Source organism: Lepus europaeus, chromosome X, assembly GCF_033115175.1.
Source record: "Lepus europaeus isolate LE1 chromosome X, mLepTim1.pri, whole genome shotgun sequence".
NCBI classification, from domain to species: domain Eukaryota; kingdom Metazoa; phylum Chordata; class Mammalia; order Lagomorpha; family Leporidae; genus Lepus; species Lepus europaeus.
This window is the reverse complement of record NC_084850.1, coordinates 132,093,755-132,107,692: the sequence shown is the minus strand read 5'-3', so window position 1 is coordinate 132,107,692 and position 13,938 is coordinate 132,093,755. Positions and strand designations below refer to the sequence as shown.

General features: G+C 48.0%; 1 protein-coding gene across 3 annotated transcripts in view; it reads right to left on the bottom strand.

Annotated features, from left to right (window-relative positions):
- Positions 1-13,938, bottom strand: part of CTPS2 (CTP synthase 2) — a 125,886-nt gene that overhangs the window by 33,902 nt on the left and 78,046 nt on the right. For all 3 annotated transcript variants that reach the window (XM_062183898.1, XM_062183896.1, XM_062183899.1), the window contains one exon: positions 9,567-9,663. In XM_062183898.1, coding sequence (XP_062039882.1) covers positions 9,567-9,663 — 97 coding nt within the window. The remainder of the gene's footprint in view (positions 1-9,566; positions 9,664-13,938) is intronic.

Sequence of the window (13,938 nt, the reverse complement as noted above, 5' to 3'; positions counted from 1 at the left end):
AGCCGGGACTCAGCGCCCATATAGGAAGCCAGAATTTCTTTCTTTCTTTCTTCTTCTTCTTCTTCTTCTTCTTCTTTTTTTTGACAGGCAGAGTGGACAGTGAGAGAGAGAGAGAGAAAGGTCTTCCTTTTTGCCGTTGGTTCACCCTCCAATGGCTGCTGCTGCTGGCGCACCGTGCTAATCCGAAGCCAGGAGCCAGGTGCTTCTCCTGGCCTCCCATGCGGGTGCAGGGCCCAAGCACTTGGGCCATCCTCCACTGCACTCCCAGGCCATAGCAGAGAGCTGACCTGGAAGAGGGGCAACCAGGACAGAACCCGGCACCCCGACCAGGACTAGAACCTGGTGTGCCGGTGCCGCAGGCAGAGGATTAGCCTATAGAGCCGCGGCGCCGGCCGGGAAGCCAGCATTTCAGGTGGAAGTTTTACCAACTACACCACAACAGGGACCCCTCCTCCAATTTTTTTTAAATGGAGGGGGGGTTGATATTATGAATTTTTTAAAGATTTATTTTATTTATTTGAAAGACAGAGTTAGAGAGAAAGGTAGAAACAGAGAGAGAGGCCTTCCATCTGCTGGTTCACTCCCCAAATGGCCACAATGGCTGGAGCTGAGCTGATCCAAAGCCAGGAGCCAGGAGCTTCTTCTGGGTCTCCCAGGTGGGTGTAGGACTTGGGCCATGTTCCTCTGCTTTACCAGGCACATTAACAGGGCACTGGATCAGAAGTAGAGCAGCCAGGACTCAAATTGGCACCCAAATGGGATGTTGGTGCTGTGGCCCAGGGCTTTAAACCACTGCACCATAGCACTGGCCCCCCAATTTTGAGGAAACATCTCATTTCTCTTAAGTACCTAGACTCATCCTCTTTCCTTAATTTTGATTTTGTGTTCAGTTTTTATCTTGATTTTCTAGTATAAACTACCTTAGTTTAAAAATGCTAACCATTGCTTTTAACTCCACATTGCAGTGTCACATTTTTCTCATCATTTTATGTCATTTCCATTCTATGTAGTGTTCTTATCTCATCCTTAGCACCTCTTTTCTTAGATGTTATGTGTTCCTCTGCTAGTCCATATTGGCAGGTAGGGAGCAAGGAAGCAGGAGTAGAGGACCTCAATAGAACCTGCAAGATATAGGGACATCTGCTCCCCTCTCCTCAATGCCCCTCCCACTGCTACCCTAGCGGACGCTCCATTCTGAATGCCAGCTTTGAGACGCTCACAGGGCCATCTACAATGAGCCTGTGCCAGGCGCAGTCTCCTAAGGGGGTGGGGCACAAATGCCATCTGTTGTTAGGATCAAAGAGCTACGTTGCACACCTACGAATATGCATATTAAGAAATACACCTGAGCGAGTGGTTTCCCCGGGAAAGGGCAAGAAGCTGCAAGGAAAGGAGCCACCTGTTCGGAGTGGACCTGGAGGCTGTGGGTGCGGCGGCCACCTGGCAGATTCCTCTCCTGAGGCCCCAGCTTGCTCCTCTGCACACTGGCAAATAAGCACAGCATGGACTTCCAGGCTCCCTAGATCCCTGGCAATCTCTCTTGTAAACTGTTTTGGTAAACCACCTCACTTACCCAGACAAGGTTTTGCTTGTGGTGTATTGTTAAAAACTCCCTAAGAATCCTGTATCGCTGCTTTGCTATGACATGAGAAAGCACAAGCAATCTTTCTAGTGCTGAAAAAGGTGTCCCGCCGTGCTCCCATTTCTCTGTGTGCTTCCGGATTCTGCTGTAAGCACTCTGCACTTGCAGTTCCGTGAGTTCTGCCCAGACCTTCACCACTGGGGCACACTCAGGATCTTCCCAATCGGCCTCCTGCCTGTGTTCTTCCTTTTTTTTTCTCTTGCAGCGAGGCAGAGGAACCATTACAGTGAAATGCTTCTCCTCAGTACAAGGAAGGAAATGCAGAGGAGGCCGCTGCAAGGCATAGGATCTTTCCTTAAGGCATTCCATCTTCACCTGCTACATCCGGATGGCATCACTGCCCCCCCCACCTGACTTCCTGTCACCATCACCCCTAGCAGGGCTCTGCGGCCGCCTCTGCCAGCTGTCATCACCTATCCTGAGGATATTCTCAGAACTCTGGTCTCCAGTTGTGGAAACGGCACTGTCCCCAGCTAATCCCTTCCAACAGGTCCCACGGCGTTCTCAACGGCATGGATGCTGGAGAGCATTGTTAAAAACGAAGGCTGAGCTCTGTGATATTCGGAGACACTCAAACTGCCAGCCGGCACCTAAGGGAGCGCTGAGCCCTGCCTGAATGTCTTCGTGGTCACTGTGTTCTCATCTCTTGTGCTCACTTGACAGCCACAAGCAAACTAATAGCTTCTTTTTAGTCTTCAAATCCTCAAATAGCAAAGCCCCTCTGTGAGCCCGTGGCTGGCCTCTCACCTGAGCCTGCCCTGCTGCATCTCTAGCCACACCCCCTCCAGCGTTTCTCACTCTTCCAAGCAGCCCACTGCACACGTCCCTGCTCTGAGCCACTTACCCTGCTTTTCAAATGCCTTTTCAGGAGTTAATCAATCAATTAATGGTATCACAGAAGGAGAGACAAGTCTATTGTCCCAAAGAAAATGAGGGGTTTTTTTGTGTGTTTTAAAGATTTATTTTATTTGAAAGAGTTACAGAGAGAGGTAGAGACACAGAGAGAGAGGTCTTCTATCCGCTGGTTCACTCCCCAGATGGCCGCAATGGCCAGAGCTGCACTGATCCGAAGCCAGGAGCCAGGAGCTTCCTCCAGGTCTCCCACGCGGGTGCAGGGGCCCAAGGACTTGAGCCATCTTCTACTGCTTTCCCAGGTCATAGCAGAGAGCTGGATCAGAAGAGGAGCAGCCAGGATTAGAACCGGTGCTCATATGGGATGCCGGCACTTCAGGCCAGCACTTTAACCCACAGTGCCACAGCAGAAAATGAGGTTTTTAAATTGAGATATACAGGGGCCAGCACTGTGGCATAGCAGGTAAAGCCACACAGAGAGAGAGGTCTTCTATCCGCTGGTTCACTCCCCAGATGGCCGCAATGGCCAGAGCTGCACTGATCCGAAGCCAGGAGCCAGGAGCTTCCTCCGGGTCTCCCACGCGGGTGCAGGGGCCCAAGGACTTGAGCCATCTTCTACTGCTTTCCCAGATCATAGCAGAGAGCTGGATCAGAAGAGGAGCAGCCAGGATTAGAACCGGTGCTCATATGGGATGCCGGCACTTCAGGCCAGCACTTTAACCCACAGTGCCACAGCAGAAAATGAGGTTTTTAAATTGAGATATACAGGGGCCAGCACTGTGGCATAGCAGGTAAAGCCACAGCCTGCAGTGCCAGCATTCCATCTGGGCGCTGGTTCAAATCGCAGCTGCTCCACTTCCAGTCCAGCTCCCTGCTATAGCCTGGGAAAGCAGTGGAACATACCCCAAGTGCTTGGGCCCCTGCACTCATGTAGGAAGACCCAGAGGAAGGTCCTGGCTCCTGGCTTCAGATCAGCATAGCTCCAGCTGTTGTGGCCAACTGGGGAGTGAACCAGCAAATGGAAGACCTCTCTCTCTTTCTCCTTCTCTCTGTGTTCTCTATGTGTAACTCTGATTTTCAAATAAATAAATAAATCTTAACAGAATTATATTTTGGGGGCCAGCGCTGTGGCATAGTGCGTAAAGCCTCCGCCTGTGGCTCCAGCATCTCATACGGGTGCTGGTTCACATTCTAGCTGCTCCACTTCCAATCCAGCTCCCTGTTAATGGCCTGGGAAATCAGTAGAGGGCAGCCTAAGTGCCTGAGCCCCTGCACCCATATAGGAGATCTGAAAGAAGCTCCTGGCTCCTGGCTTCAGATTGGCACAGCTACAGCCCAACTACCTGGGCTCTTGCCACCGATGTGGGAAACCTGGATGGAGCTCCTGGCTCCTAGCTTCAGCCTGGCCCAGTCCCAGCTATTGCAGCCATGGGGGCGGGGGGAGGATTGGACCAGCAGATAGAAGATCTTTCTCTCTTTTCTTCCCTTGCTGTTTCAGTAACTCTTAACTTCCAAATAAATAAAGCTTTAGAAAAATTATCATTCATGAAAGCATTCCTATACTCTGACCTAATATTCTGACTCCTGGAAATCTAGCCTAAGGAAACATTCAAAAGAACAAAAATGCTAGAACCAACTTGAAACGTTTATCAACAGGAAATGAATCAGCAGATCATGCTTCCTGAAAAAGTTAGACTACAAGAAAAGCTATGTAAAAACTAAGCCCGGTAGATGAAGTTTGGAAAACACCATGAATCTGCAATTTATACATAGGCATAGGGTTATAGACATGATTTAGAAATATATCTCAGGGGCCGGTGCTGTGGTATAGTAGGTAAAGCCGCTGCCTGCAGTGCCGGCATCCCATGTGGACACCAGTTCAAGTCCCAGCTGCTCCACTTCTGATCCAGCTCTCTGCTATGGCCTGGGAAAGCAGTGAAAGATGGCCCAAGTCCTAGGGCCCCTGCACCCATGTGGGAGAACCGGAGGAAGCTCCTGGCTCCTGGCTTTGGATCCGTACAGCTCTGGCCACTGCAGCCTGTTGGGAAGAGGACCAGCGGATAGAAGACCTCTCTCTCTCTTTCTCTCTCTGCCTCTCCTTCTCTGTGTAACTCTGACTTTCAAATAGATAAGTAAATCTTTTTTTAAAAGAAATATATCTCGGCCGGCGCCACGGCTCAGTAGGCTAATCCTCCCCTTGCGGCGCCGGCACACCGGGTTCTAGTCCCGGTCGGAGCACCGATCCTGTCCCGGTTGCCCCTCTTCCAGGCCAGCTCTCTGCTGTGGCCAGGGAGTGCAGTGGAGGATGGCCCAAGTGCTTGGGCCCTGCACCCCATGGGAGACCAGGAGAAGCACCTGGCTCCTGCCATCGGATCAGCGCGGTGCGCCGGCCGCAGCGCGCCTACCGCGGCAGCCATTGGAGGGTGAACCAACGGCAAAAGGAAGACCTTTCTCTCTGTCTCTCTCTCACTGTCCACTCTGCCTGTCAAAAAAAAAAAAGAAGAAAGAAATATATCTCGTTTCTAAAGACCCTTGAAATAACTTTGACAATTCCCCCCACGCTGCCGTTTTATAAGAAAACACTTTTGCAGACAAAGACAACACACACAGAATGCAGGACAGGAGTGATCCTCAGGGAACACATTTCTTATAAATAGAGCAAATGTTCCCCTCTAGCACTTCTGTCCAAATCAATTTACACCTGCAATCGCCACTTTGGGAAAAGGGAAGTCACAGTTCTCATAACCCTTAAGGGCTGACTAAAGGAAAAAGAGGAATTGTTTTGAATATAAAAATTAGAATCGGAGCTGGCGCTGTGGCGCAGCGGGTTAAAGCTCTGGCCTGAAGCACTGGCATCCCATATGGGCGCCGGTTCTAGTCCTGGCTGCTCCTCTTCCGATCCAGCTCTTTGCTATGGCCTGGGATAGCAGTGGAGGATGGCCCAAGTCCTTGGGCCCCTGCACCCATGAGGGAGACCCAGAAAAAGCACCTAGCTCTTGGCTTCGGATCGGCGCAGCTCCAGCCGTTGCAGCCATCTGGGGAGTGAATCTGCGGATGGAAGATTTCTCTCTACCTCTCTCTATAACTCTGTCTTTCAAATAAATAAAATAAATCTTTAAAAAAAATAGAATCACTAGTAATCTGGCCATTGTATCTATCAATAATGGTAGGCTTCAATCTTATTTCAAGCTATGCTCTCTCTTTTTTAAAAGATTTGTTTATTTATTTATTTGAAAGGCAGAGTTATAGACAGAAAGAGGGAAAGACAGAGAGAGAAGTCTTCCATCTGCTGATTCACTCCCCAAATGGCCACAATGGCCAGGGCTAGGCCAGCTTGAAGCCAGGAGCTTCATCTGGGTCTCCCATGTGGGTGGCAAGGGCCCAAACACTTGGGCCATCTTCCACTGCTTTCCCAGGCCATTAGCAGGGAGCTGGATCAGAACTGGAGCAGCTGGGACTCAAACCAATGCCCATCTGGGGCGCTGACATCACAGGCAGCAGCTTAACCTTGCTACACCATGATGCTGGCCCTGAAACCATTCTGTTTGACTAAGGAAGTCTTTACTTCTTTGGTTTGCCCATTTAATCCAAAGTATTGTAAGCATTTGACTATAAATCAAATTTAAAGAAAAAATGAATAGCATCAAACGGTTTCTAGCAATTTTTCATATGCAATATAGGCAAATTTATTTCGTTCATACCATTCTTGCAAAAATGTGCTGACTGGGGAATGTACAACTGGGGGCAGGGAGTGGGGTGGAATCCTAGAACAGAAATGTTCCAGCTTGTAAAAGAATAACTAGGGGCCCAGTGCTGTGGCACCAAAAGTTAAGCTACCATCTGCAGTGCCAGTATCCCATATGGGCACTGGTGCAAGTACTGGCTGCTCCACTTCTGATCCAGCTCCCTGCTAATGTGTCTGAGAAAGCAGTGGAAGATGGCCTAAGTCCTTGGCCCCCTGCACCCACATGGGAGACCTGGATGAAGCTCCTGGCTCCTGGGTTCAGTCTGGCCCAGCCCCAGTCAGTGTGGCCATTTGGGGAGTGAACCAGAGGATGGAAAATCTCCCTGTCACTCTTTTAACCAAATAAATAAATCTTAAAAAAAAAGAAAGAAAGAAAGAAAGAAAAAGCTAAGGGGGGCCAGCTAGTCCTGGCTGCTCCCATTGCAATCCAGTTCCTTGCTGATGTGCCTGGGAAAACAGTGCTTGGGCCCATGCATCCACTGGCTTCTGGCTTTGGCCTGGCCCGGCCTCAGCCATTGCTGCCATTTTGGGAGTGAACCAGCAATTGGAAGATTCCCTCTCTCTGTTGACTCTGCCTTTAAATTAAATAAATCTTTTTTTAAAAAAAATAAGTAAGATCCTACAAAATAAATATACAAACTGGGGGAAAAAAGCTTACAGAACACTGTGGAACTCTTCTTATGACACCCAACAGAGTCAAGCAAAGTGGAGACCACTGGAAGATGAGCTCACATGGGTGGGAGGGCCAAACCCTATGTTTCTTGAGGACCACAGGTCTATACACCACATACCTTTTGCAAACTATGAAACAGAACTCAGATTTAAGGCAACAGAATTCAACAAATTATTGCCCGGAAACAACTCAAATGTCCATCAGCTGATGAATGGATAAACCAAATGGGATACACACATACAATGTAATATTATTTAACCGTTAAAACAGAATGAAGAAGTATTGAGACATGCTAACCATAGACACACTTTGGAAATATTATGCTAAGTGAAAGAAGGCAGACTCAAAAGACTACCTTTTCATAAGTACCTCCAATTACCTAAATGTCCAGAGTAGACAAATCTACAGACAGGAGATAGGTGAGTAGTTGCTTAGGGGCTAAGGAGAGTGGGGGTAAAGATATAAGGGGTACAGAATTTCTATGTAAAGTGATGAAAGTGCTCTAAAATTGACTGTGGTGATGGTTACAGAACACTAGGAGTACCAAAAAAAAAACCAATAATTTTTATACTACTAGCAGATAAATTGTATGGTATGTGAATTATATCTCAATAAAGCTATTTAAATTTTTTTCAAAACAAGGTTTGATGCTATACTTAAGATTCATAAAAACCATCAACCTTATTTTCTGCCTATTGCAAAGAAAATACATCTTAGATCAGTCTTATTCCCATCAAGTCTCTAAATATATTGAGCATTATGCTCTTTTCAAAAAGCTTAGTACGATTACCATCGACTCTTTTACAGCAGGTACAATTTTAAAACATTTTTTTTCACTCACCACTTTCCGTCAGGCAATTATTTGAACAAAGTTTCAAAGTATCTGAAAACATCTGAAAGCCAAAGGATTGCTAACATCCCCAAAGAGGAAAAAAAAAGTCTATTTGTAAAGAAAAATGTTAGTCACTTAGGGCACAATGACTTCTTATCCTCACACAGGAGGGAAATGGATTCACTTTGAAACTTTTTCTTTTTGAATTTTATCTTTGCTAGGAAGCTTTATATTCCTTAGAAGCTTTGTATTCATCCACAAAAGAGAAATTCAAATTTCTGGTCTTATTCTTCCTTAAGAAGATAATTGTCTAAGGTGTTCTTTTAACTTCCTGGGAGTGACACTGGCTCCCTGAGATCCCTGGCCTTCGCTCCCTGTCTGGCCTCTTTAGCTCCATGCTCTTACCCTTTGATCACACTTTTTCCACTTGTTTTGCGGGCCCTAGGAGAGCAGGGCTGGTATCTGTCCTGGTCACTGCTGTACATGCAGAAACTAGCATAGTGCATATAGCATGAGGAAGGCACTTTTTTTTTTTAGTTTGAAAAGCAAAGCAACAGAGACAGAGTCGGGGATAGAGATAGGCAAAGAGAGATCTTCTACCTGCTGGTTCATTCCCCATATGCCTGTACCAGCCAGGTTGGGCCAGGCCGAAGCCAGGACCCCAGAACACAATCCTGCTCTTCCACACGGGTGGCAGAGACCTAAGTACTTGAGCCATCACTGGCTGAATCCGAGGGATCAGAAGTGGAGGAGCCAGGATTTGAACTCAGGCACTCTGATGTGGGATGCAGGCATCCCAAGCAGCATCTTAACCACTTTACCAAACACCTGCCCCAAGACATATTTATCAAATTAATCTAAGGCATTGGGATTATTCCATAGTAAATGATTCTCATATGCATGCTAATCTATGAAAACGGTTCCACAGAAATTAGAATTAGCCTTATTAGGAGTAAAATGCCAGGTGGCAAACCACATCACCCTTTCCTCTCCACATGCTAAGGCATGTGGGGGAATAGAGATACACACCGCTGAAAGACCTAACTGCCCTGCCCCTCAGGAAGTTCACAAATGAGTTGCTAAGACCAAACAGACTGGGAACAATGAAACGGGGAGCCTGGGGCTGCCACTGGGTGCAGCAGTGCCAGTACCCTGTATCAGAACTCCAGTTTGAGTCCCAGCTGCTCCACTTCCAATCCAGCTTCCTGCTAATGCACCTGGGAAAGCAGAAGATGGTCCAAGTACTTGGGTTCCTGGCAACCCATGTGGGAGACCAGGAAGGATTTCCTGGTTCCTGAAGTCAGCCTGGCCTAGACATGGCTGTTGTGGCCATTTGGGGAGGGAACCAGCAGATGGAAGATCTCTCCCTCTCTCTCTGTCTAACCTCACCCTGTCACTCTGCCCAGCAAATATAAATAAATCTTTTTTTTTTTCTAACGAAATAGTCTGTTTCCAAATAATGGAGAGCTAAGGATTCAAAATACTGAGGATGAATCAGGCTTGTCTCTCCCAGTCCAAGTTCAACTCCAAAAGCACCTGTAACTCACAAAGCAGCCTGCTGAACAGGGTGTCACATAGATCAGAAGAGAAGGGGCATTCAGTTGCGTCCTTCTGAGGCCCACTCTTGAGAGAACTTTTCCAGGGACAGGAATGCCCCACGTGGAAGGTCGGCAAAGGCAGGGGAGATAGGTTAGAGAGGGAGTTGGAACTTCTGACAGTGCTGGGAGACCCGGAGTGAGCCTCTTCCAGGAAGGCTGGGCTCCCGTGTGCTCCCATGAACAACGTCCAACATCTTAAGAAATAAACAATCTGGGAAACTTACTCAATATTGAATTTTCAGTTCTGAAGACAGTTCTTCTGATTCCCAGCCTCATCGTTCCTCCCAGATCTCCCGGGTTGTGTTCCGGCATATCAATCACCTTCGAAAACAGAACACGGCTGGTTTGGCAGCTTGTCAAAATGCAATTTCCCAAACCTCGAGCTTTCCTTTGAGGGGAACAATCTTTGGCTCGGCGTGTTCCGTACGCAAGACCACCTGACGGGCCTTCTCGTGTTCCTGCTCAAACACGGGCACACTTCACATACCCGCCCCCCATCACGCTTCCTTCTCCTCTCGGCTTCCCAGCTTTCGTTCAAATCGTTTGGAAAAAAAAATGTAATGAGGCATCTTGATGACCTTCCTCCTGCCATTACTCAGACCGCCAGTTCCAGGCCAAGTTCTAGACTCCCGAGGCTTCCCACGTCAGTATTTGGCTCTCCCGCAACCAGCCTCTTCTCACTGCTCACTGCTTTTCCTAATGATTTTCTGTAAGTGAATCTGTCAGTCCTTGTGGCAAGTTACACCAAAACTACCTATTTACAGAAAACCATGAGAGACACTCCTTTAAAATCCAAAGCGGAATATCATCCGTTCTCTCAAGTACTATGGGTCAGAAGTCCAAGTGGCGCCCTTCGGCTCTGCCTGTGCATCACATCCAGTCTGTCAAGTCCCGTCGATTGGCCCCTCCCAGACTCCCCCACTTCAGACTTCCCGCAGCCGGCCCTCTCCCCAGCCACAGCCTACAGCCGAACCTCAGCCCCTCACCTGGGCTATGGCACTGGCACACTGACTGGCTGCTGAACCTGCGGCTGGCCCCAGTCCACCCTGCACACCGCAGGCAGTGGTTCTACAAGTGGCCAATCCTAGCGCGCCGTCTCTCCTGCTTGAAATCCTTCATGACGTGGTGCGGGTCGAGCCTGAGCCACCAGCCTCATCTCACAGAACTTTCTTTCCTTGTCACCCTGACTGCTGTGCCCACGGCTGCCTTTCCCTTCCTCAAATGCATCTCCTTTCTTCCCATCACGGGGACTTGGCACTTGCGGTGCCCTCTGCCAAGAACACCGCCCTCCCCCACTCTCCTTGGCTCTTGTCCTCAAAGAAACAGTCCTTCACCCTGGGATGTCAGCTCAGCTACCTTGATATCAGCTGGTGTTTCCAGGAGCCGTAGCCAGGCAGGGCCCTCTCTCTGTGCCCTCACACAGCCAGTTTCTTCCCCACCGCTGCCCTTCTTCATTTGCACCTTTCACTGTGAGAATGCATCAGCCTTTTGAAGCTGGGACAGGGATGCTTTCCAAGCCTCTGGTATATATGGACCTGGCACCTGATGTGCCCTGAATGAATGAATGGATTCAGACTAAATTATCTCAGATTCATCTTTATGATCACTCCCCAGAAATTTAGAAACAAGTGATTTTTATGAAAAGCCTATTCCCATTCATTTTGTAATTCATTTGTTTATTATGATTTCATGGCTTTGTTTCATCTTTTTTAAATATGTGTTTATTTATTATTTATTTGAAAGGCAGGATGATAGAGAAAGAAGGACAAACAGAGAGAGATCTTCCATCCAGTAGTTCATTCCCGAAATGGTCCCAACAGCCAGGTCTGCACCAGGCTGTAGCCAGGAGCTTAGAACTCCTGCCAGGTCTCCCACAGAAATGGCAGGGGTCCAAGCACTTGGGCCATCTTCCGTTGCCTTGCCAGGTGCATTAGTAGGGAGTTGGATAGAAGAAGAGCAACCAGGACTCAAACTGGCATTCCCATATGGGACAACGGCATCACAAGCAGCAGCTTAACCTGCTGTCCTGCTGTGCCACAACGCTGGCCCCATCATCTTTCTTTTTTTTTTTTTTTTTTTAATTTGTTAGAACAGACTCCGGTTTGGTGAGTCAACCTGTTCTAATGGAATTGCTCAGACTTTCCTCTCCTCAAACTTTCCCTTGATTGGTATTTCCTCCTATACCTACCTACTGCATATTGCTCTATGGGAATCTTTGCCAGCTGGAATTTCCTATGGTAGAATTTTCCAAGAAAATGTCTGAGCTTATCAGTGCCACAGAACCTTCAGAGCTCTCTGAACACTGTACCCCAAGGATGCCTCGAGAGCCACTGAGGTGAAGGATGGAGAAAACTCTTCATTGTATGTCTTGTTGGATGGAATACTCAATTGTGAAGTACTCCTGGCCTTGGCTTCTCTTCCCTATCTGCTTTGGTTGGCTACCTGCCACTGGATTAAGTATTACTGGAGTAAAGTGACAGAGGGCATTGGTTCCCAGTTCAAGATGCAAAGCCATTTGTAAATGCCTGGCCCCTCTATGCATTTTCCAGGAAAGGCAGATAAGCTGTGCTACCTGCCATAGATTCAAAGAAGTCCAAGTCTCTTCACAGCCTCCACTTGCACTTAAGACAAGTGTAACTTCTAGGCAGACCCCAGTGACAAACCGGCTTCCTGTGTACTGTGACTCACTGACTTACCCTGCGGCACCCGACAGCCCAAGAAGAGACTTTGAATGTAGCTTCTATACTATACTAGTGTGTTTGGTATTCAAGAGAAAACTGAGTAAATTAACCAACTCAGAAAAGGAAACCTGCCTTACTCCTCCCTAGGGATAGACTTGGCAAACACCTCAAAACCGGAAAACATTTCCAAAATTAAAGTGTGGGGGTGGGAAGAGAGGGAAATGTAATGGGCACAAGGACGTCAAAGGGAGTTTTGGGGAGGATGCTGCGGAGCAGCAATTACCGTGCTGTTTGCTACGCTCACACCCCATATCAGAACGCCTGCTTCGAGTCCCAGTCACTCCACTTCCAATCCAGCAGCCTGCTAATGCACATCATGAGAGCAGGTGATGGCCCAGGTACCTGATTCCCTGCAACCCATGTGGGAGACCAAGATGGAGTTCCAGGCTCCTGGCTTTAGCTTACCCAGTGCCAGCCGCTGTGGGCATTTGGAGAATGAACCAGTGGCTCTCGGTCTCTCTCTTTCTCTCTCTCTCTTTCAAATACAATGAAAATAAATAAAAATCTAAAATACGCCCATATAGAGGAAAGTCTGAAAGTTCCTGAAAGAACCATGTGAGGAAAAAAAAAAGAAACATGGAAGTAAACAGCAGGAGAAACAGCTGGAAGGGCCAAAGGTGGCAGAGAGCGGGTGAGGATTAGGGATGTTCTCAGTCTATGCCTTTCAGAACTGCTAGCATCTTAAACCTTGTACATGGTATAATCTTAATGAAAATACGAATATAAGCACAAAGAATGGAATGTTATTTAGGCTTTACACTAGGGTATTAGCTCACATTATCACTGCCATTTTCAGAAGTAATAAACACACCTTTCTCCTGGAATGAAAGTGCAGAAAGAAATCCCAAGATATAACAGCTTCGGTGATCCTTTGATTAAAATGTGCTAGCATAGGGACCAGTGGAGCAGGCAAAACATGTAGAAGGGAGCAGTTGGCAGGCAGGGGAATAGGTCTCTGACTCCAGATGATGCCCAGAATGGCAGGGAAGGGGGAAACTTGGCAGGAAAGTTGGAGCTGGAGGGAAGGAACAGGAGGGCTCTGGGCGAGCCTGGCTGAGTGCTTGGATGCCACCGGGAATTGCTCTTGGCCCCATCCTTCTTCACTGCAGTGTTAGTAGCAAAACCTGATTCAGCCACGAAAGGACAATGAAAACATCTTTGCATTCCTTCTACAAAAAGCCTGAGAGACAGAACACCACAGCTTCAAAACATACCTGTTTTACCATCACTGGGGTGCTCAAAAAAAAAAAAATAGCCTCGAATGTGCTTTTGATTTAATTGCAACATTTCCAAGATATCCTAGATATTGCACTGGGAGGAAAATGCTTCATCCAGGGCCAGCGCTGTGGTATAGTACATAAAGCTGCCACCTGCAGTGCCAGCATCCCATATGGGTGTCAGTTAAAGTCCCAGCAGCTCCACTTCTTTTTTTTTTTTTTAATTTTTTTTTTTTTGGACAGGCAGAGTTAGACAGAGAGAGAGAAAGAGAGAGAGAGAGAGAGAGAAAGGTCTTCCTTCCATTGGTTCACCCCCCAAATGGCCGCTATGGCCGGTGCTGCGCCGATCCGAAGCCAGGAACCAAGTGCTTCTCCTGGTCTCCCATGGGGTGCAGGGCCCAAGCACTTGGGCCATCCTCCACTGCACTCCCGGGCCACAGCAGAGAGCTGGCCTGGAAGAGGGGCAACCGGGACTAGAACCCGGGATGCTGGCGCCACAGGCAGAGGATTAGCCTAGTGAGCCGCGGCTCCACTTCTGATACAGCTCTTTGCTAATGGCCTGGAAAAGCAGTAGAAGATGGTCCAAGTCCTTGGGCTCCTGCACCCATGTGGGAGACCCAGAAATAACTCCAGGCTCC